The 24,671-nt window shown below is 40.0% G+C and overlaps 4 protein-coding genes across 4 annotated transcripts in view; 3 read left to right on the plus strand and 1 right to left on the minus strand.

Annotated features, from left to right (window-relative positions):
* The window catches only part of LOC144628981 (CUB and sushi domain-containing protein 3-like), a 732,439-nt gene that overhangs the window by 524,367 nt on the left and 183,401 nt on the right, over positions 1–24,671 (minus strand). The gene's annotated exons all lie outside the window — the stretch shown is intronic.
* The window catches only part of LOC144628967 (complement receptor type 2-like), a 218,013-nt gene that overhangs the window by 22,439 nt on the left and 170,903 nt on the right, over positions 1–24,671 (plus strand). The window contains exons 3-4 of the mRNA XM_078487100.1: positions 14,845–15,244; positions 17,776–18,176. Of these exons, the coding sequence (XP_078343226.1) occupies positions 14,845–15,244; positions 17,776–18,176 (801 nt within the window). The remainder of the gene's footprint in view (positions 1–14,844; positions 15,245–17,775; positions 18,177–24,671) is intronic.
* The window catches only part of LOC144629074 (E-selectin-like), a 46,529-nt gene that overhangs the window by 16,242 nt on the left and 5,616 nt on the right, over positions 1–24,671 (plus strand). Inside the window, exons 5-6 of the mRNA XM_078487257.1 lie at positions 637–813; positions 1,229–1,411. Coding sequence (XP_078343383.1) covers positions 637–813; positions 1,229–1,411 — 360 coding nt within the window. The remainder of the gene's footprint in view (positions 1–636; positions 814–1,228; positions 1,412–24,671) is intronic.
* Positions 18,661–24,308, plus strand: LOC144628757 (prolow-density lipoprotein receptor-related protein 1-like). The gene is made up of 4 exons (XM_078486876.1): positions 18,661–18,679; positions 19,431–20,084; positions 20,696–21,095; positions 23,746–24,308. Exons 1-4 carry the CDS (start codon positions 18,661–18,663, stop codon positions 24,155–24,157), a joined length of 1,485 nt encoding a protein of 494 aa, XP_078343002.1. The 3' UTR covers positions 24,158–24,308.

The raw sequence follows: 24,671 nt of genomic DNA on the forward strand, positions 1-24,671 counted from the left end.
TTACTAGAGGTTCCATAATTTTTTATTCTTAACGGTTACATTTCCCCAATTTTTTTATTAATGGAATCAATTCACCAATGAACAAGCTTTGTTCATGGTAAATGGCTAGTTCTAAATCGAGATAACAGTGGAGTTATTAGCCTTTCATTTTGTAGTAAATTTGAGACTGTTCAAAACATCGTTAACATACCTTCGAACTTCTTGGCCGTTGATCATCCAAACTCAACATTTGCCGAATCTATTTTGATATATAGAAAGAAGAAAGATAGTTCTTTATAACTATACCGAGTATGATCGAGAAACTGTGACGGCAGGTTCAGTGTCGAAGTAACAAGACCACCTTCGATCCGCCATGTGGGCGAGCCGTCACGGACGCTTCAAATCGGCCTTCTCGATATTTTCCAAAATAAAAAGAATTGAAACTTTTTAATATCCATTTGGTAGTTAGGACCCTAAAACAAGACTGCATGCCAAATTTCAGCGAAATCGGTGAGGTACGGTGTCCGCGAACTTTTAAAAAAGCTCGAAAATTATGGAGTATTACACTTAAGACGTCAGTAGAGCTTTGGGTCTTGAATTTGTGAACGGAACATATGGTAATTCATTTTTGTTAATTTTTTGTTGCTATTTTTGAAGAAATCCTCTGTGAACCCGTTCAACTTGCTCCAAATATAAGAATGATCGCATCATGCACCCGGTTGCCAGGTGACGCGTGTGAATTCGCCTGCGAACGAGGCTACGATCTGATTGGTTCAGACATTAGACGGTGCAACGGTAATGGATCATGGACAGGCACGCAGCCTCGATGCGGAGGTAAGCTTGTATTTGATGTAGAGAAACGTATTGTTTTTTCAAAATAGCATCAATATAATTATGTAATCTTCCCCACTCGCAGATCTTTCTTATCATTGAGATATTTTTATTGAAACACATTATCCATTAAAAACAATGGGAACTAGATACACGAAGTTTATCTTTTTGGTCAGTTTGTTGGAAGTTCAAAATTCTTAGACAATACGTTAAACATTATTTGGGGCGATAGAGATTATTTAATTGACCTTTGGGACTAATAGGAAGAAGGTGTGAAATATTGAAGTATTTTGTATGAAAGTAATTTCCTGTGATTGCCTGTGTTGGCCATTTTACTGAGCTAAAACCCCTTAACGTTGTTACGTGACGCCAATACGCTGTAACTGTCACACAAACACTCGTTTTATTTTCCCTTTAGCTATCACTTGCCCAACGTTATCACCACCGACCAATGGTGAACTATTGGGATGTAATACAACAGAGATGTTATATGACACAGTGTGCAGGTTTTCTTGTAAGGAAGGATCTGAAGCGTCTGGTTCAACAGTTAGAAGATGTACAGAAAATGGAACTTGGAGTGGAAATGACCTTGTCTGTACAGGTATTACAAACGGTTTGTCAATTAAACTTCATGTACCTGGTCATGAAAAGTAACCTGATTCATTATTCGTGGTTTGTGGTAGGTAAAGAGATATTTAATGCCTGCAAAATAACTACTGGACTTACATTTTTGATGACTCGTATGTCAATCGAATGTCTCCGTTTCGATATTTGATGATTGCTAGTACTTTTCTGGCTTTGAACCGTTGCTAAATTGACACACCAAGTCACCTCATATCGTTTGATGATCTTGGATCATTATTTAATAGATAAAAGATCGTCAATAGATTTACTCTTTTGTCCCGATTTCAGATCGCGATAGTCGATCTAAAATCGTTGCATCATTTTTTGTGGCTACACGGTCGATCTTATGCATCATAGAGAGGCATGAATCGATAGATTTTACAACAACAACAACAAGCTTTATTTGCATGACTGTAAATTTGTTACAATATTGTAACAAATATTAATATTATAATATTAGATAATATTAGATCGTAGAAAGATGTCTAATCGATGTACGATCGTCTCTTCAACTAATATATCGTCACTGGATCTCTATTTCGCAGTGTACACCGAAATGAGACACAGTAACGGTAAATAAATTGTTGTTACCTCGTTCTTATCAATTACATTGATAATAAAAGATAACAACTGTTTGTGACAAATTGTGTGTCGATGTATTGCTTCTGCTAATAGATGTTTCATATTCAGTCAGTAATTTGGCTAACTAAAAAGTTTGCAGTATGAGCCTTTTGTTGTCAATAGATTGTTACCAGTCTGCCCTCTGTTCTGATTAATGTAAATTCTTTGGAATTGTTCTTCTAAAAACCTGTCAGTTGGTATTGCTAAGGTCACAATGCACATTCTACATAAATGAAATTGATCTCTAAAATTGCGTATTGTATCGCTTTTTTTCAAAACTTTTCCCGTTTTCATAAGCAGGGTGGCCCATGCATTATAACTGCGTTTAGTTTTTATTTTGAAGATCAGTTTGCAGTGACATTTAGCTTCACAGAGCGTCAATCTTACTGTGTCACGAGTCAGCTCTTTCAAAGAAGACGTACCTACAACTTGGTCAGTCCACATCGTGTGGAGTGAAAATGGCAATGCCTGGTGGTAAGTAATAAAAGGTGCCAGTCGGAGACGTTGCCAAAGTAACCGTACCATATCAATACTAGGCCAGGAAAAAGGTAAGTGGCAGCCGTCTAATCTTCTAGTGAGTTGTGTGCGCAACTAAATGATAAGCGGATAGCTAGAAGCCTACAATAAAAGCCGCTCCGAAAACACGTAAAAATGTATTTCATTCCTTTGACTGTAGAATTAACGAGAAAATGTGTTCTTATTGGTTTCACATTTTTGATTACGGAGTGAGCGCTAGTATATCAAAGGAGGTGGTGTCAGGAGTATATATACGTGCGAATTTAATTGTCAAGGGCTTTTCGTCTTGGTCTCGCACTTCAAGCGCTCGACCCGTTTCTCATTGGTTGTTTCTTGTTTTGCCTTGATCTAAATATTATTTTGTTTGTGCCCGTATTTTCTATATTTTTTCAGACGTTTTAAACTTGTCGATTTGGAATGGTCTCCAGAACTCCATACCTCAGATAGGGTAATGAGCGTTATCTCTCCTGCGGAGTCCCTTAAGCTTCCTGACGTGGTTCTTGCCAATAAAGCTGCCAATACGTCGACGAAATATTGTACCATCTACAACAGATGGGCAGCGTGTGCCACCGGCCCTACATCATCTCAAGGTTTTCTCGGCTTCTCCTTTCCACGTTACCCTGTACCTACAGTATTGATGTCCCCAGCCAACGCAGCTTCACCGATGTAAGCCCCATTTACACGCGCAAAAAAATCGGCACGGCACGGCAAATTTTTGGCACCGTGACCAAACCATTTCGGCACGGCACTACCCATTTACACGACCAAAACAAGAAGGTTTTCTCCTGCTAGGCACGGTACCAATTTTTATATTGGCACCCCTACTTTTCATCGGTTTCCTTGCCGAGAAATGGCAGAAAAATGTTTTGCTGTGATAGTTCATCGTGCTTTCAGTGCAAAACGCGAATTTTATCGGAAAGGAACGAGTTGTCGACCATTCAACCATTCATTCAGGGGCAAAACAAATCGACATCTGAAAGGAGTTGACGAAATCAGAAGAAGAATATTGAAAAATCTGAAAAATAAATGGCTCTTTGCAGTGATGGTGGAAGTGGCTGTCTTACGGTGATTTTTTTAGAGCGGGAGCTTTCTCTTATCTTCTGCCTCGGTGGCATTCTTATCCCCCAGAACTTCTCTTTTTGTACTCTTTTCGCCGACCACGTGACTAAAAGAAACAAAGTCTCTTGGGGCGAGAATGACGCAGTGGCCGCCATTTTCGTAGAAACAACGCATGCGTCACACTTGTTTTCGGCACGGTGCCTCGATTTACCCGTGCCGAGACTACCTCCTGGAGGTAGTCTCGGCACCCCTAAAAAATTGGGCACTGGTGCCACATTTTTTTTTAGGACCGGTACGTTTACACGTCGATAATTGGGAGTGCCGTGCCCAAAAATTGTCAGCACGGTGCCAAAAATTTGCCGTGCCGTGCCGATTTTTTTGCGCGTGTAAATGGGGTTTTAGTCTGCTGTTTACAGTTTGGCGTGGTTCCACCACATTGCAGGCAAATGGACGTCCACAGACTACCCTAGGCAAAGAAAGTTCTGGCGCGTGCTAAGTGTTTGTTAGCTCAACAGAATGCCACAAAGAAGCCCTTACACTGTTGGAACACTTAGTTGTATGTAGAGCTGCCTCCTCAGCAACATTAAAGGATAATGTACCTATTTGTTTGCTTGCTTGTCGTTGTGGCTTTTCATCGTTTTGTGCAGCTCGCTCGTCTTATTTGATCGAATGCAAAATTAGATAAAGACGTGTTGCATTTATTGTTTAATCCAAGACAAAACAATTTCGATTTATATAATGATTTAAGAATGCCGGTCGCTTAGAATCCAACATTTCGTGGCAAGAGGATGGAACTTCGATTTCTTTCATACTTTTATGTTAGGTAGGCTAGGGTAAAACTTAAATCACTGTATAGTTCTTTCGATTGAATATCCTTTTATTTTATAGAAAAATGCAAATAACAAAAATCCGTTAAAATCGTCATTTGAGGCGCTAAATTATTCATGATTTTTGCACGAGTTTGAGAGCCTCGCGTGCAAAAACAAATCACTCTACCGTCTTTTAAACACTCAAACCATAGTTAGCAATCTTTAAACATCTACTGAAATAATTTTGGGAAATATTGCGTTGTTCTTTGTAGACAAAATAATTTTATTTCGAAGGCATACAATTCACTGCCGTAAAAGTACTCGGTAAATAAAATTAATTTTCACCATGTGCGAAACCTTCAAATCGTTTAAGCTTCTGGTGGTTGAATGTTAGAAGAATGGTGTATAAATCCCTGTAAAAATTTCTCCGGGCAAATGATTAAAAGCGACGTGAGATCTTTTCGAATTCGGTTAAATATGCAAATATTTGACCTTCCGCGGTCAACTTTGAAGTTACGGGTCAGAAATAATTTTTGTTCCGTGTTCCAAGTCCTAACCCATTTAAGACCAAATTAAGCATATGAAAAAAATATGTAATTTTCTAACCTTTATCTGCTGTAAAAGGTAGATTCGAAGGCCATTTTAGCATGATTACGGCTCTTATCATTCGTCGCATCTGAGCTTCGTTTTCCTTCCGCGGTCAACTTTGAAGTTACGGGTCAGACATGAATGACATGAATATTTCAATCCGTGCAAAAGTCTTAACCCATTTTGGGTCAAAATAATCACACACAAAAACATTATGAAATATTCTAACCTTAATCTTCTGTAAAAAGCAGGTCCGAAGGCCTTTTAAGCACGATTCCGGCTCTAAGCATCCGTAGTAATTTTGAGCTTCGTTTGTGTAAGTATGTCATATTTAGTGGTCGAAATCCAATCTGTGATCAACTTTCGGCGCTTCTCGTCACCACTGCATCTTCTTCGACGGCATACGCCGATTGTTAGTATTGCCTCGTTAATAGTACACAAAAAAATAACATCTGATCGCTAAACGGCATGATGTCGGCGCTTACAGTAGCTTACAGTCCCATCTTGCAATGGGCCGTCTGTTCGTCACGCAATACTGTGTCATGGACATTTTTTTAGGGGGTGATAGGTGGGTGTGGGAAAGGTTGAATATGCGGAAATGCTTGATTTAATACTTTATGACAAGTACGTACTCGAGCCAGCAACAACAACAACAACAACAACAACAAGTACAGTGATATCTTTAGGCAGACAAGATAAAGCACACGTACTGTCAGTTGATAAGCGTTTGGTACAGTGTAATGCAACTGTTCGCGAATTCGGTTGCTCGCGCGGGGTTGGTTGTAATACCGGGGGTGGAAGGAGGAATTAAATCTTTACTAAACAAGTAGGGTTTTTAAGTAGTTATTCCCTTTTTTACTGTAGAACCGAAAAAGAAGAGAAAAACTCGCGTCTATGTTTTTTGGGGGGTGAGGGGGTGGGGGCCGGGGGGTTCTTGGTTGGTTGGTTAGCAAAGTTTTTTTTTTTTTCACAAAGATACCTAACCAAATATCGCATGTCCTGTATAAATGGTTAATGATAGAAGTAACGATAAGTTTTGATTTTTTTTTTTTTCGTGATCGAGTGGCAACTTAGGGACAGACCATTAGAAAAGTGATGGGGGGGGGGGGGGGTGGGGAAAAAAACAAAAAAAAATTCATGCAAGCCAAAATGGCAAGAAAAAAAATTCGTGCAAAGGGGAAGGCAAAGAAAAAAAATTCGTGCAGAAAGAAAGGTCCTATTAAGCACTGAAAATACCTGTCATCATTTAACACTTGATGAGATCAATTATTCGACGAAATATATGGTGGAGAACGCTGAAAATAGCATTTCCGAGCCTAGAAATTTCAAAATTTTCTGGGGGAGCATGCCCCCAGACCCCCCTAGATGCATTGTGCTCATAACATTCGTTTAGCTCGCTTCTCTCCAGCCTGCGTAGATTGCTTACCAGTTAACTATTTTCTCAAACAGATTGCAAAACACGACTGCATTGGTTTTAGTTTCTGTTGTCAATTCCTGTCTAATATGATTTCTGCAGTAATTTTTTATGAATTTCTATTACGTATTGTTTCAGGTTTTGAATATGATTATGTCTAAGTTTTCTCATGGACTTAACACGGAAATATGTGAAAAACACAAATCTACTATACGAAGTGAGAAATTCATCCTGCTTTGGTGTGTTAAGAAGCGAAAGAAGATGTACATAGAATTACAGTGTCCATTAGGGACACAGGGTGGTGTATGATCGGGATCACACTTTAAAAGCTGATATTAATTCAAAAACCTCTAATCCATTACAGACAATCAAAAAGACTTTTTCCTTATTAACTATTTTTTTTTTGTAGAAAAGGGGTGGGTCAGGTAATTTCCAACCCCTGATCAGGGGTGGGTCAGTCAGTTTTGAGCTAGAAGGAAGGGGTGGGTCATGCACATATTTTTCCGTCTCCACTTTTCCAGTTGCACCACCCCTTGACCCCCCTCCCCCCCCTTCAGTACTTATTGACAGTCCCTAAAGGATGAAATCAATGAACAACAGCATTTTTAAAATATTTTAACAATTGAGTAAATAATCAACAAAGCAACATTTGTCAAAAACATGGTATAAAGTAGCAATACATGAGATTTGTCTGAAAGAAAAAAACATTTGTCTGAAAAAAAAATTCGAGCAGAGGGTTTCACCCGAAAAAAAAATTCCTGCACAAGAAATGGACAGAAAAAAAAATTCGTGCAAGCCGAAAATTCCCCACCCCCCCCCCCCCATCACTTTTCTAATGGTCCGTCCCTTAATAAAAACATTGCATCGCAATTTTTTTTCGCCCTGCGCTAAATCTGGGTGACCTGTGGCGTGTGAAAAAATCGCCAAATTTAATTTAGTAGCTTCCTAAGTAAACAAAACCTTGGTCGTGCTAGTTATTGGCACCGTCTGTTTGCTTAAAGGCAGCGCGTGAACAATTTTTTCAAAGTTCAGTTTATTTCACTGGAAATGGAAGGTTGTTGTTCTTTTAAGGCCCTTGTTCGTGGAGTTTGCGGTTTTGATTCTAAAGATCGAAAGCGTCACACTGAAATCGCACCTCTACTGTCGTGTGAGAAGGACATCAGTAGTCACAAGTCCCAGTATTAATTTGGTTAACTCTAACATGACTCTTTCCCGTGAAAAACCAAAATTCAGAAGCTAGCTATTTGTTTGGTGTTTTCAAGGCAACTAGCACGACCAAGGTTTTGTTTACTTAGGAAGCCACTAAATTAAATTTGGCGATTTTTTTCACACGCCGAATTGCCATAGCAATTTGCTTATCCTTTTTAGCATAGAGTTTTAGCACTAAGTTTTTTTTAACATGTTTTAATTTCGTTTAAACTTCAAATTAGTTATTGTTGAATTTAGACATCATGAATTCGACAGTATGTTCAAAACGGCACCCCAAGAAAGTACTTTGTTACAGGTTGACGAATGACCACCCGAAGCCACAGGTCACCCAGATTTACCGTAGGGCGAAAAAAATTGCGATGCAATGTTTTTATGAAGTTGCCACTCGATCACGAAAAAAAAATCAAAACTTATCGTTACTTCTATCATTAACCATTTATACAGGACATGCGATATTTGGTTAGGTATCTTTGTGAAAAAAAAAAAAAAAACTTTGCTAACCAACCAACCAAGAACCCCCCGGCCCCCACCCCCTCACCCCCCAAAAAACATAGACGCGAGTTTTTCTCTTCTTTTTCGGTTCTACAGTAAAAAAGGGAATAACTACTTAAAAACTCTACTTGTTTAGTAAAGATTTATATCCTCCTTCCACCCCCGGTATTACAACCAACCCCGCGCGAGCAACCGAATTCGCGAACAGTTGCATTACACTGTACCAAACGCTTATCAACTGACAGTACGTGTGCTTTATCTTGTCTGCCTAATGATATCACTGTACTTGTTGTTGTTGTTGCTGGCTCGAGTACGAACTTGTCATAAAGTATTAAATCAAGCATTTCCGCATATTCAACCTTTCCCACACCCACCTACCACCCCCTAAAAAAATGTCCATGACACAGTATTGCGTGACGAACAGACGGCCCATTGCAAGATGGGACCGTAAGCTACTGTAAGCGCCGACATCATGCCGTTTAGCGATCAGATGTTATTTTTTTGTGTACTATTAACGAGGCAATACTAACAATCGGCGTATGCCGTCGAAGAAGATGCAGTGGTGACGAGAAGCGCCGAAAGTTGATCACAGATTGGATTTCGACCACTAAATATGACATACTTACACAAACGAAGCTCAAATTACTACGGATGCTTAGAGCCGGAATCGTGCTTAAAAGGCCTTCGGACCTGCTTTTTACAGAAGATTAAGGTTAGAATATTTCATAACGTTTTTGTGTGTGATTATTTTGACCCAAAATGGGTTAAGACTTGTGCACGGATTGAAATATTCATGTCATTCATGTCTGACCCGTAACTTCAAAGTTGACCGCGGAAGGAAAACGAAGCTCAGATGCGACGAATGATCCCGGGCGAATGATAAGAGCCGTAATCATGCTAAAATGGCCTTCGAACCTACCTTTTACAGCAGATAAAGGTTAGAAAATTACATATTTTTTTTCATATGCTTAATTTGGTCTTAAATGGGTTAGGACTTGGAACACGGAACAAAAATTATTTCTGACCCGTAACTTCAAAGTTGACCGCGGACGGTCAAATATTTGCATATTTAACCGAATTCGAAAAGATCTCACGTCGCTTTTAATCATTTGCCCGGAGAAATTTTTACAGGGATTTATACACCATTCTTCTAACATTCAACCACCAGAAGCTTAAACGATTTGAAGGTTTCGCACATGGTGAAAATTAATATTATTTACCAAGTACTTTTACGGCAGTGAATTGTATGCCTTCGAAATAAAATTATTTTGTCTACAAAGAACAACGCAATATTTCCCAAAATCATTTCAGTAGATGTTTAGAGATTGCTAACTATGGTTTGAGTGTTTAAAAGACGGTAGAGTGATTTGTTTTTGCACGCGAGGCTCTCAAACTCGTGCAAAAATCATGAATAATTTAGCGCCTCAAATGACGATTTTAACGGATTTTTGTTATTTGCATTTTTCTTTAAAATAAAAGGATATTCAATCGAAAGAACTATACAGTGATTTAAGTTATACCCTAGCCTATCTAACATAAAAGTATGAAAGAAATCGACGTTCCATCCTCTTGCCGCGAAATCGAGAAATTGTCTGATTCTTAGAGACCGGCATTCTTAAAAAGTGTATTGTTCCATTTTCACTCGGCTGCTTTATGCTCTAATTAAATTGGTTTAAAATGTACAATGTGTGAATTGAAAAACAGTAAACACCTCTTTGCCCTTATTTCCGGTCATTTGTTCTCAACTCCCGATAACTCAAACCTTATTACGGTTTGATTTCGCAAGCGTATTCATCATTCTTAACTTGATAATAAAATTTGTAAGTTTACCTTGTGTTTCTGTGTTTGAAGATTAGCTTCCACGTCTAGCGGTGGTGAAAAATATAGCCTCATTTGGGAAAATGAAGACAAAGAACTTTATATTTCTTTCATGCATGGAATATTACACTGCGAGTATTACATACAACCCCCAAGACTAAATTGAATTTAGCAATACGACCAATAAACACAGTTCATTTGGTCTTTCCAGAAACCAAAAAAAACTTTTAGTGGCTCTTTAGGGACTCCAGTTGTCCGAGAATCCTTAGACTACAAGCTAAGGAACAGGGGGTATAGAGAGAAAAAATCGGGTAGCGATACGAGCCGAGCGCGGTCTGGGAAGAAAGGTCTCGCACGCGCTCGTTTTTAGGTCTTTTCTGTTCGTCATGTACCTCATTGGGTAGCCTGTTCGAATGCTAATTTGTCACGCTTAATTTGCTTTGTAATAACTATAACCTTTACTGCGACGCAAACGGCGTGCGGGTTTTGTTGAATCGTTCGGCGGTGAACTTGGCAGCACTGAACATTGTGTTTTTAGCACGATCTTATCCATTAGGGTTAAGAAGAAAAATGAAAGCATTTTTTGTGCTGTGCGTCTCGCTTTGCCTTGTGACAGGTATGTTATATTCATAGTTTTGTTTATTCAATCCAATTTTGCATGGCTTAATTTAGTGTTGGTTGTGCATTCACGTCGTGGTCGAAACATTGTATCAACTCTTCCGTTTCACATCAAGGTGAGGGTCTGAAAGTAAGACTCGATACCAGCGTTGGAAAATCTGCTTTCATGTAAGGTTGTCGTGTACCCTATCGGTTTATTTTGATTATATATTTGTACGTTGAACAATAAAAAAACGTGGGTAGCAACTATCGTGGCTCTTCCAAGGGTTTCAGGGAACAACGGAGCACGACCATTTTAAAACTTTTAGGGATCATGGGAAAAAGGGAAAATGAAACTGGGATCACGGGAACAAGAGCATATTTTAGGGTACAGGGAACACCAAAATCGAAGAAATACTTTCAGGGAACACGGAAACAGAAGGAAACTTTTGTTGGGAACAAGGTAACATGGCCCCATCTGGGAGGCCCTAACTATCATGCAGAAGTTTTAAAGTGTTGAAACGTTCAAAATATTGTTTCGAAAACAGCGCCGTTCTTAAGCTGCTTAACGTTTTGATTCTACATGGTAGTGATTTCGATCTTACCATCCACCGTTGTTCAAGTTTTAATTCAAATTAAATTTGAATTCATAATATGGAGATCCTTATATACACGGGGTGTATGTACAATACATTTTGAGAGATTTAATTGCTACATTGTTTATAGGCTGGATTACCAGCCGCTGTTTGGGAAAATGAGCCCGCGGACTCGAGAGAGCGGCGGAAATCGAACCTACATTGTTTATGGATCTCACGATATATTTATTTTCACATGAACATTGCTTGATTTCGCAAGTGTATTATTTTTTCTCGACAATGAAACCTTAAGTGTATTTTGTGTTCGTTGATCATGCTGTGCTTGTTAAGTTTAGTTTCCGCGTCCAACAATGGTGAAAACATGACCTTATTTGGGAAAAAGAAGACAAAGAGCTTTATCGTTCTTCCACGCATGGAATATTACACCGCGGTTATTACATACGACACCCTGGGGCTTAAACGAATTTTTAAAAGCCAATAAGCGCGTTCATTTTGCCCTCTGAGAAAACTTCTTAAACCAATTATTTAAACGAAGTTTAGACCGCGGTTAAGAAAGTCGTCTAAATCGGGATTTAGCCTGCGATTCCAATTAACAACGTTTATAATAAGCCCAACAATATAATAGCAAGTTAGACCTAGGATTGCTCCTGAATAGGTTTAATCGTTTATTTTCACTGATTCTAGCCCGTTGCAGTGAACTTGCTTCTTGCTTTGCATTTTAATGCGCTTCCTGAACCTCTGATTCATTTTATTTTTCATTAATTCCTTTAAAAACGCAAGTAAAAGTTTTGGAAATAATTCCGCACAGGGCAATACTACATTTTGTATGCAGTCCTTTCATTAAAAAAAAAATCAGCAGCAAGACTATAGTGTTCCTTTGTGAGTAGCACGCATGCAAATTAGCTTTACTTGTTAGACGTCGTCAAAACGTGGTCTTCGTGAACTCCGGCTCATCGGCGTTCAAAGAATGCGATTTCGACTCGATTTAGCCATGGTTTATGGAGTTGTCGTCTCAACCTGGATTTAGCCTTGAACCGCGTCTAACAAAGGTCTCGATTAAATAATCGGCCAATTGATTTTCGTTTAAAACCTCCCGGTGCTATGTTTCTTCTAACTGAAAATCGATGAATGGAGGATAATGTTTAATTTGCAAGTACGTCTGGTCTGTGAACAGTGCTAATTTGCGCTCGACATGTAGCGTATTTCCGCAGTTCTCAGAAGGTCTTCTTTCCCGCTACAGCTTTTAATCACGAAAGACACAATTAAGCATATTATCCCAATTTTTATACCCGCCCCCACTTTTTAAAACTTTGTTTGTTACCAAAACTTTGTCAGTTTTGGTAACAAAACCTTATCTTTTGCCGCCTCAAGCAAATTAAGGCATGGGCCTCTAGTTGTTTGCCCAAAAAGTTGAAGGGGAAGTCTATCTCTTGGAGCTTTAACAGTAACAGCATGAATCTTTGCTAGATCCATGGATTATCAATTGTTGTCATTTTGGCATGTCTAAAAAATGCAAATTAGGTCACATGACCTCTCAAGGCCAAAATATATCTTGCGTAAAACAGGAACTCTTTTTCTTGCTTACTTAAAATGGCTGCTAGTTTCATATCTTCAAGGTAATAGGCCTTATGCATGATAACGTCATAAGCTCACAATTCACCACCAAGCCTCGTTTACGCAAATTATTTGCAACCTTTCGCCACCTACAAGCAGTTTTCACGTGGAAATTCTTTTCATCTTTGCTGCTTTGGGAAATCGTTCATGATAATAATTATTTACAAGTTTCCACTTTGAAAGCGAGGCTTGGTGGTGAAACTAACCAGGTTGGTGTAATCATGCATAAGGGCTATTACTTTTATCGGGAGACTGGGTACTAGTATAAAAAAGCTGATTATTTCCAAATCAAGTAAATATTCAACAATTGCCAAGGACAGTTTCTTTGCTGTTGCTATTAGGACTTGTCTTGACCATTTTACTTGAATCACTCTTGCTATAAACTGTTACCATTTTCGATTCGCTTAAAGATTTTCCACGATTATTTGGCGTATCAAGTCACGTGATCTAATTTGCATAACATCGACATGTCAGAAACTCATCACTTTTGGGGACTTATCTGTCTATCATAATTTTATGTTGTAATGAACAACACCTCAGAAGGTAGACCACCTCCTCACTTTTTGGAGGGAAATAACTGTTGACCAATGCACCGAAATGTCCAAGCAAAACTGTGGACTGATATTTAACCCGAGGGCTTTCAGCCATAAGACACTGCCCACGACAAAAGATTTCGACAGAATCAGTCGTCACATCAGCTGCTTGCACTACCAGTTTAGTTACCTACCACTCTGAATACTGAACTGAACTGAATACTTTGTTTGCCCTCTGATTTGTAGAATAGCTCAATCGGCTTATGTCTCCGACATTCCCATCTCAACCTAGACAGTACATCAGGCGTTAAAGACCATACTACAACACCGTGAAGTTCGTGCCCTACTCTTTACTAACACCACTCACGACAAAAGAGACTTTACTGACGTAAAATTTGTAGTTACCCTGTAATCAAACATCATGGTGTAGATCAGTAACCGAGGACACATATTACTTTCATGTTTTCAAGCGTTCACGTTTCGTGCTTTCTGTATTTACCTGCATGCATGTTCGTTCTTCCGCCTCGCACGAAAAAATGCAATATTCCCGCAGTTACGCATTTGGAATGGAGTTCGACCTTCTCTACTGCGCAAGGTTTTTAATTATTTTTTTCACTGCTAAAGTACTCTTCCGCCAAAGTACGCTTATTGGATTTGGGGCGCTTATTGACAAAAACATGTACATTTGAAGGGGGACGCTTATTTGGAAAGGGGCGTTTATTGGAAGGAGGGCGCTAAATCGAATCAATACGGTAGCTTCGATGGTCGTTAATTCACAGGTAGCCCAAGCTCGTATCTATTGTATGTTATAACGCAACACCCGAAGTACAAGGATTTGTATGAGGAGCACGGAAATGTATTTAAAAAATGAAAATATCAACGAGTTTGGAATAAAAAGCATCATACCTCGTTTCCGGCGTTTATTTTTATGTTTTCGGTGAGGTTTCTGGGTCGATTTGCTGCCATTTAGGCAGTTACAGTTCCTCTGCTTTGCTCACTATATATCCTAGAGAGTCGTTCCCTTGCAACTAAGTTTGTCGTTGTCAATGCTGGAACCTATCCCGAGAAGAAAGCACCTCTTTCGAAGAATCCAAAAAAAGTGTTGTATCGTCAGCATTTTGGCTAACTTTAATTTCATTGTTGTTAACAACGATATCTTTTATATTTACATTGATTCTGTCTGCCTTGGCCAATACCTTTGCTGCAAGAATAAACAAATGTATGGAGACAGGAACAGCATTGCCTAACACCTCAAGATCTTAGGGACCTCCTTAGGGCATGAAAGGAATTGGTGCACAGCCATTTTTTAGAAAACAGCTTTCCAATTTGCACTGACGTCAATTAGAAAATTCACAGAAATAGGAGACTATCGAAAATATCGAAAATATCGCTGGCATTGTGAAAATTTACGGATGTCTACGATTCTGGAATCTTTGGAAGCCGCTGGGTCATCTTCGCAAGATATATAATTATTTTGGAATATGTTTGTTATGTACCTATTAATACCTTAATATTCCTTGTTTTACTTTCTTTTATCTGTTCAGCTTTAGACGTGCTGTGCAACTCTCCATGTCTTTTGGTCTCAACCCGAACGGAAATAGTAGCTTTGGATTACAACAACGCTACAAGTTATCCGATCATCTCGAATTTATCAAGAGCTGTCGCAATAGACATCCATTTCAGCCTGGGCTACATATTTTGGAGTGACTATATAGAAAAGAACATCAAGCGAGCTAACATCGACGGAACAAATATCACAGTACTCCACAATAATATATTATATTGCTTCGGGCTGGCAGTAGAATGGCGGTCATCTCAACTGTACTGGACCGATGAAATTACTAAAACGATATCTGTATCAGACTTAGAGGGGAATAACACACACATTCTGATTTCTCCAAGTCTCGATCAGCCAAGAGGAATTGCTCTTGATCCTAACAACGGGTAAGTTTACAACTTCTAACTTTACTTACCAGATTTTTGTACCCTGTCACGTGGAAAATGATTTGATACAGAACTGAGCAGCTGGGTGAGGGGAGGGAGGGGGAGCGACAGGTCCTGGGTTCAACATACCATGGGCTCACAACTTGCAAATCAGTTAATTTATGTTTCTCGCGTGGGAAATTTGTGAAATGGTGCAGCTCTAAACTTTGGAACACACTCAATAGTCCACGGCAGATATATTACCACAAGCGGAATAATCATTTTATTGGCATGCAGACAGAATGGCCATTCTAGGATAATTCAGATTTGTATATACCAAACCAGACAATACTGCTTCTCGCGCACTCCGATTGGCTTCTCAAACTTCGGTCATGTAAGGGTTACTTTTAGGCAACGAGGGGATATGTGATTTATTCACCGAGGGCGCAGCCCGAGGTGAATAAATCACATATCGCCGAGGCTTATTTTTCAAATGGGCGAGGTATCAACAGTGGCTCAAACAATAAGAAAGATTTTTTTCTTCGTTGTTTTGATGTAGGTGCGCTGAAATGCGCTGAAATGTTTTTCCCGACACACACTTAACAACAGAAAAAAGGTTCCGAAAAGACGCACTGGGTTATTTTTTCGTTTTTGATACGCCGACCAAAACAATCAATATGCTTGCCAAACAAGCTTAACAATAGATTAAAGATTCCGAAAGTACGCATTGGGATTTTGTAATTGCCTGATAGTTCCGACAACTTTGTAACCACATTTTTCACCACTTTACTGCAAAGTTGGCAGAGGTGAGCGAGTCTGCGAAGGAAAGTTTTTATTTTGCGACAAATCCAGGCAATAACTTGAAGAAATTGCTATCCTCAAAGAATCTCGAAGAGGACTGCGAAAACGCTCAGTTTAGCATTTAGGAGGCGACAGAAGGGTTGTTTAGCTTTAACCAGGCGGAAACAAATGGGAAGAAAACGTCGAAGAGGCTAGAGATATTGTCGAAGATGACAAATTAAAGAGCTGCTGGCCAGGAACAGTGAAAGGATCCCGAAGAACACTAAAAAAAGGTAACCTTTTGGTGTTTGAATGTTTGGAGTGTGTTAGCAACCGAACAGATTGAACTGCAACGGAATTCTGAAAAAGAGCAAACGTCGAGGCATGAGTACCGGAACGCATTTCTCGTGTTTTCAATTAAGCAATTGCTCAGTAGTATTTAAAATGTAACAACAGTCAAGGTAAAATAAATCTTAACGTTATTAAAGTAAAGTTGTGTTTTGTTTGTAATGCGAGGCTTGTGGCTTTGCTACGAGGGGAATATTATCGTAATATTCCCCTAGGGGATTATCAACTTTAATTATCCCCTAGGGGAATATTAGATATCAGCCCCGCTCTCCCCTGTTACAATCAAAGCCGCCCCCAGCTTTTCAGACAGTTGCTAATTAGCGGGGTTTATTCAATATAATCAGCCTGGAAGAACAAAGGAAAACGAGCCATGTGAAAAATAAGCATTGCTATTCACCTCCGAGCAAGACAAAATGGCTTCCCCCTTTGCCAAGGTGTCAAAGGCAGATTTTTTTTTTTATAAACTGGGTCGATGGACCTCTATGCGTTGTATGATGCAGATGATGCACTTTTATCATAGTATCACCCACAAAAATTGTTAAAACAAATGCAGTAAAATTGTTTTGTTTACTATTGCGAAATAAGATGAATACAGCAAGCTCTTTGTACACGGTGATACTATATTAGTTTGGAAGAACTTCAAACATTTCAAATTAAGTCTTGAAGGGGATTTTAAACTCTGCACAGCCAAAATAATCTCAAAGTTTGTTTCCTACCTCAATCCTGAATACAATTATGTTGAACCACCTCTGTAGTAATAAGTATCGCAGAAGACCTGGATTTATGATTAGAATTGTTTCTTATCACCGTATTCGCTTTCTTAAATGCTCCAAAATACTAGCCTGAAAAAATTATGCAAACAATCATTTTGCGTTGTTCAGGGGTACCACGCGCCCATCAATTGATAGACTCCAGTAGGTACCAAGTTGAAATATGTGAGGGGGAGGAGGGCGTGTTAAAATCAAAGTAAAAAATGCATAAATTGCCCTGGCTGGTGGTACATATCATGGTAAGAAAGCGAATCTGCGATGTAATTGATATGTAGTTGCATTGAATTTTAAATGAAAAAAAAAAAAAACGCTAATAAGGGTTAAGCCGAGGTTAAAAAAAGTGAATTTAAAAGCACAAGCCGATACAACGTAGAATTATAAATTTTGTTGTACTATATTTGTTTGGCCAGCCGAAATATACTACAAAAAAAAAATGTATCATTCTACGTTTTATCGGTCTCTGCTTTTAAATTCAGTTTTCTGTATGTTAAACCGATTAGATCACTATTGATCCAACGTATACCGGTAGGATATCGTAGACAGTTGCTTGCCTGAACATTTAATAGTCAAAAGAGTGAGCACGGCAGATTGTTGTTCATTGATATTAAGAAATTGTCCTTGTGATTGGCTTGTGCGATGTTTCTCATTCAACAGATTAATGTTCTGGACGGACTGGGGACAAACTCCTAAGATAGAGAGAGCCACTTTATCAGGCACCCAACGCGTCGCCATAGTAACCTCTAATCTTCTTTCGCCATTCGGAATTGACCTTGACAGGGGAAACAGACTTGTCTTCTGGGTTAATTGGGTGCCGAGCAGAGTAGAGTCCGTTGATTACCATGGAAACAAAAGAAAGTTGCTTTTTCGTCAACTAGGTCACTTCTACTTTTTTGGAGTGACTTTCCTCTCTTCTTATCTATTCGTCTCTGATTGGGGTACTGAAGCAGTTTACAAATTCAACGCCACCAGTGTCAATGGAACAGTTGTGAGTAATGTTAAGATCAGTCCGTTCATCGATGGGCTTGTAGCTTATGACAGTTCCCGGCAGTTACCAGGTATGCACTAGAATTAATAAGCTTTGAACAGTTCTGAACAGTTCTTTAAATTCCTCCAAATATTTTCGTCGTGTGCGATTGGTCTGAACACGTCACTAAAACTCACTGCTTGACTAATTTAACCATTTTTCTATATCGTAAGTATGCGGCCTTTTAATAGCCTTTTCCGGCGTTTCAGTTCCCGGCAGTTACCAGGTGTGCACTAGAATTAATAAGCTTTAAACTGTTCTGACCAGAACACCATTTTGTCTTTATTTCCGGTCATTTGTTCTCAACTCCCGGTAACACAAACTCCGGATAACTCGAACCTTTTTACGGCTTGATTTCGCAAGTGTATTCAGCTTTCTTAATAATAAAATTTGTAAGTGTACCTTGTGTTTGCTAATGGTGGTGTGTTTGAAAATTAGCTTCCGCGTGTAGCGATGGTGAAAACATAACCTTATTTGGGAGAAAGAATACAAAGAACTTTATCGTTCTTTCATGCATGGAATATCACACTGCGAGTAATACATACAACTCCCAAGGCTAAATTGAATTTCACAATGCGACCATAAGAACGGTTCATTTTGCACTCCAAGCACTTCACATCACAGACATCACATCAGCTGCTTGTCCTACCAGTTCAGTTACCTACCACTCCGAATACTGAATTAAACTGAATACTTTGTTTGCACTCGGATTTGTAGAGTAGCTCAATTGGCTAACGTCGCCGAGCATTCCCGCCTCAACCTAGACAGTACATCAGGCCGTAAAGACCAGGGCCCAGTTGTTCAAAGGGTGGATAACACTATCCACCGGATAAATCGCTGTCCAGTGGATAAGTCTTCACAAAACATACTACACTATCCACCGGATAGTGATTTATGCGGTGGATAGCGCTATCCACCCTTTGAACAACTGGGGCCAGACCACAACACCGGGAACTTAGTGCCCTACTCTTCACGAACACCGCTCACGACAAAAGAAACTTTACTTACGTAAACTTTGTAGCTACCCTGTGATCAGACATCACGGTGTACATCAGTAACCGAGGATACAGTATCAGATATATTACTTTCGTGTTTTCATGCTTTCACGCTTTCGTCCTTCTTGTATTTTCTTGCATACATGTCGTTCTTCCGCCTCGTTCGAAAAAAAGATGCAATATTCGCGCACTTACGCCTTTGGAATGGAATTCTTCCTTCTCTACTGCGCAAGGTTTTTAATTATTTTTTCACTGCTAAATTACTTTTCTTTCAATCACTTATTCTTTAGGCCAGAGCTCCCCTACGGTATCACCCAGGGCAACATCCACATTAACCGTGGGAGCGTATGTAGGGTTGACCAGTACGACATTTGTGAGATCGCCCCGTGCAACAACGTCTGTGGCAAAATCTGTGGCATCATCTGTGGCATCATCTGTGGCATCATCCAGTGCGACAACATCTGTGGCATTGCCCAGTGCGACAACATCTGTGGCATTGCCCAGTGCGACACCATCTGTGGCATTGCCCAGTGTGACATCATCTGTGGGATTTTCCAGTGCAACACCATCTGTGGAATTATCCAGTGCGACAACATCTGTGGCATTGTCCAGTGCGACAACATCTGTGGCATTGCCCAGTGCGACACCATCTGTGGGATTTTCCAGTGCAACACCATCTGTGGAATTATCCAGTGCGACAACATCTGTGGCATTGTCCAGTGCAACAAGATGTGCCGGACCGTCAAGCGCATCATCATTTCTGAGATCGCCCGATGCAGCATTATCTACGTCCGTGGCATTGCTCTCTGTGCCACATACAACAAACCCACCACAAGTTATATCTCCGTCGTCAACCTCTTCCGCACTCACCTCAACTTCTGAGACCAGCATAAACCCAACAACAGAATTAACAGTGAAACCAACTACAAACTCTTCTGGAAGGAGTAAGTAGCACTTATGGCTTCAGTAATAGAGGCCAAAACTGAGATTCGCAGAGAGTGGATATTGTCTTTAAATAAATCGAACCAACTTTGCTTTTTTAAATGCAAGTTTAGCTTTGTTGATCGTCAATTCACAGGTAGTCTAAGCTACTGCCTAATTTATAGGAAATTAACGCTTGTGTTAATTAAGGCATTTGAAATTAACGCGACTTAAATTAACGCGAATTGAAGGAAAAATTACTTCCCAATAAAGGAAATTAACGCGAAAGAGGGGGTAACATTTTGAAATGAAGAAAATTAACGCAACGGACCCAAAGAAAAAAAAACTTGTTGATCATGAGACAAGAGGAACAAGTTTATTTAAACACTGGGCGTATAATTCTAAACGTAGGGGCAAAGCGAAAGAACCTGATCGTTTCGAGCGTTCTTCACAGTTTCAGTGATATTGACAGATTTCCACCCTTATGAAATAAGGCCTTTTTCTAAGATTCAAGAACGTCTGGACTGTTTCGAGAAATTGGGGCCACAATAAATTAACCTGAATTTTTTATATTCGCGTTAATTTCATGAAGCGTTAATTTCCTATAATAAGGTACTTTCTTTTATCTTTTCAGCTTTAAATGTCCCGTGCAACTCTCCATGTCTTTTGGTCTCAACCCGAACGGAAATAGTAGCTTTGGATTACAACAACGCTACAAGTTATCCTGTCCTCTCGAATTTACAAAGAGCTGTCGCAATAGACATCCATTTCAGCCTGGGCTACATATTTTGGAGTGACTATATAGAAAAGAACATCAAGCGAGCTAACATCGACGGAACAAATATCAAAGTACTCCACAATAATATATTATATTGTTTCGGACTGGCAGTAGAATGGGGGTCATCTCAACTGTACTGGACCGATGAAACTACTAAAACGCTATCTGTATCAGACTTAGAGGGGAATAACACACACATTCTGATTTCTCCAAGTCTCGATCAGCCAAGAGGAATTGCTCTTGATCCTAACAACGGGTAGGTTTACAACCAGTAATTTTTTATTACCAGCATTTTAGTAATCTGTCACGTGGAAAACGATTTAAAACAGAACTGAGCAGCCGGGTGAGGGTAGGGAAGGGGGAGTGACAGGTCCTGTATTCGGTTTGACTAATGTTGGTCTCAATACGCTAGAAAGTATTGTAGTACGGATGACCAAAGTGTCGTGGTTTCTCAAATCTCTACCACTGCTGCCGTATCTTGTAAAACCAACAGCACTACCATTAACTACAGCTACAACAGAGAATTTAAAAAATTTCTTCGGATTGTTCGCGGAATCATTTTAAACCTCAGTTTCTAGCGGCACGTTTCACGACTGCAGTTTCAACTTCACCTGCAAGTTTCCCAGGCAATTTAAAGGTAGAAATTGGGAATTATGACGAATTTGAAACTCTCCATGTTTGGTACCTCTACAGTGAAGAGCCACACCACATTGAAATTTGCTTTATTTGATTACTACACGTCTGTCGTTTATTGCTGTTTTCCGGCACTAAAATGCCAACGATCACTTGCTTTTGCCTATGCCTTTTGTATTTTCGGGTAATAAAATTCTACTTTGGAGGGGGGGGGGAAATTAAATATGAAAGAGGAAGGGGCGTATTAAAATCATAGTAGCCTGCGTGGCCGGCGTTCGAAGGGGAGGGAGAAGGGAAGTTCGAGCGCGAAGCGCGAGCGAGAGAGAGCGCGAAGCGCGATCGTTTGGGATTGGGAAGGGGAACGCCTGCCTTGGCGCTATTGTTTTTTTCATTCCGCCCCGTAATTAAAATGTGATCTGTTTCATGTCTGGCTGTCAAAATTATCCAATCAGATTGATACCGCTTTTTGCGGGAAAACCCTTCATCGCGCGAACTAGGAATCCTATTTCTTTTTCTCGCCTTGTAAGAAATACGGCAAACCAATATCTTTTTATGGCGGATTTAAAGCATGTTAAAGGCAAAGCGAAGGCGGCCGAAGAAAGAAAGCAACTGCAACGAGGTGTGCCGAATTTGTAATCTAAATTTGAGAGTGACCTACGGTGACTGTGGAACGAAATCGTGTGCAAATTTGTTCAAACCTTCGACAAGAAAAGGAACGTTCGGCGTTGTGTGGTCTGAACGTATTAAAAATGTAGGCTTCACACTTTTGAATGTTCCCGGCGTTTCACAAGTTGTTTGCAATGGATGTTGCCGAAAGATCAACAATTTTTACGAACTCTTTCATTTTCTAAAGAGGCATTTGATGGACGAGAAAAGCTCTTCTGAAACGGAGAATTGCGAAGGTGCGAAAAGAAAATTTGGCTCCGTGTTGCAGTCACCGGCACGAAGCAGTCCTCCGAATAAATCGCCGAGAACTCAGTCGCCAGGAAAAGAAAGGAATCTAGTGCGAAGCAGAAAATCCCTAGGATTTCAGGAGAATGGAAAAGATGCGGAATTTGCTAAGACCGTTCATTCTAACGTGTTGTCAAATTATAATGCTGACGATATGAATACGACTGAAGGATCAGCCGCTGTGAAAGTTGTCATATGTTATCCTACCGGACAAGTAACAGCCAAAAATTCCTTGGACTAAGACAGTCAGAACATTATCAGAAATATTTCTTTGCAGAATTGGAGAACCGCCGTCAATGCCTGTTTTAGACACGAAAACATCTCTCCGGAATTAAAAGAAGGATTTGCGCGGCGGACGCATAAACAATGTTGAATTTGCCTCCCTCGATGTCTTCCAGGCGATCCATTTTCTCGGACAAATTACATCCGGCTGGATTCAGCGATTGTATCTCAATTATCTGGTCCCTGATAATGCTAACTAAAGGGGTTATTACCAGAAGGCCAGTGAAGTTACCGCTTTGAGCAAATCTTGTAATCTTGTAATTAACACAAGAAGTTGGAAAATAAGCCTTTTGCCAAAACCAGTCGGTAGGACAGCGACAAGGTCCTTCTTCTCGAACAAATGTTTGATCGCCTTTCTCTGTTCCCCATTGAGTACAATGTTTCCTCCGTTTTCGTTCAAAGAAGCAAGAGCTTCGCCGAGAAATCGTTCAAAACATGCATCATCACAATCGTCCGCCATGTTGAATGTAAATTGAGAACAGGCCTTGAGCCCCATGAGTCCCTTCTGACCAATCAGAATAATCTATTTTGCCCTTTTGTCCAGCTGACCAATCACGATTTTTGCGTCCAGAATCTGGACGTAAAAAACGAAAAAAAACAATAGCGCCAAGGCAGGGGTCCCCTTTTCCCGACCCCCCACCCCCGTGATCCCAAACGATCGCGCTTCGCGCTCTCTCTCGCTCGCGCTTCGCGCTCGAACTTCCCTTCTCCCTCCCCTTCGGACGCCGGCCACGCAGGCTAAAATCATAGTGAAAACAAATGCATAAATTGCCCTGGCTGGTGGTACATAACTATCATGGTAAGAAAGGGAATCTATAATCTAATTGATATGTAGTTGCATTGACATTTAAATAAAGAAATTAGCGAACAAGGGTTAAGCCCAGGTTCAACAAAGTGTGCACGGCAGCTTGTTGTTTATTAATATTAAGAAATAGCTAACAAAACTAACAGAGTGCATCTCTATTGCAATTATTCTAAGCTTATTGGGCTTGATTCTTTTGCCTTTGTAATTGGCTTGTGTGATGTTTCTCACTCAACAGATTAATGTTCTGGACGGACTGGGGCCAAACTCCTAAGATAGAGAGAGCCACTTTATCAGGCACCCAACGCGTCGCCATAGTAACCTCTAATCTTCTTTCGCCATTCGGCATTGACCTTGACAGACGAAACAGACTTGTCTTCTGGGTTAATTGGGTGCCGAGCAGAGTAGAGTCCGTTGATTACCATGGAAACAAAAGAAAGTTGCTTTTTCGTCAACTAGGTCACTTCTCCTTTTTTGGAGTGAGTTTCCTCTCTTCTTATTTATTCGTCTCTGATTGGGGTACTGATGCGTTTTACAAATTCAACGCTACCAGTGTCAATGGCACAGTTGTGAGTAATGTTAAGGTCAGTCCGTTCGTCGATGGGCTTGTAGCGTATGACAGTTCCCGACAGTTACCAGGTATGCACTAGAATTAATAAGCTTTAAACAGTTCTGAACAGTTCTTTAAATTCCTCCAAATTTTTTCGTCGTGTGCGATTGGTCTAAACACGTCACCAAAACTCACTGCTTAACCAATTTAACCATTTTTCTATATCGTAAGTATGCGACCTTTTAATAGCCTTCTCCGGCGTTTCAGTGGCTTACCTGTCGGTTACCAATCAGCATTAATTCAGTTTTATCATTGTTCAATATAAGACTGTTCTGTTGTGTCCATTTATTGACATAGCTTCATAATGCAGGCTTCCATAGCATTAAAAGCGACATTTTGACTAATGAGTTGTTTGGAATTTTCGAAAGTATAATTGAGAATCATCGGCATAGGAGTGAATACGGAGTAGGTGACAGCAACTACTAGTAGATCAAAGAGGTCCACTGCGCATGAGCAGTTGTGATAATCATTATGGCTCAACATGAAACTTTACTTGTTCGATTGGTCATCGTTTGAATGGCTCGTCATCAGTCACGTGCGTTGCCCTGGTAACC

The sequence above is a fragment of the Oculina patagonica genome, chromosome 10 (assembly GCF_052425735.1).
Source record: "Oculina patagonica isolate OP01 chromosome 10, crgOcupat, whole genome shotgun sequence".
Lineage (NCBI taxonomy): Eukaryota > Metazoa > Cnidaria > Anthozoa > Scleractinia > Oculinidae > Oculina > Oculina patagonica.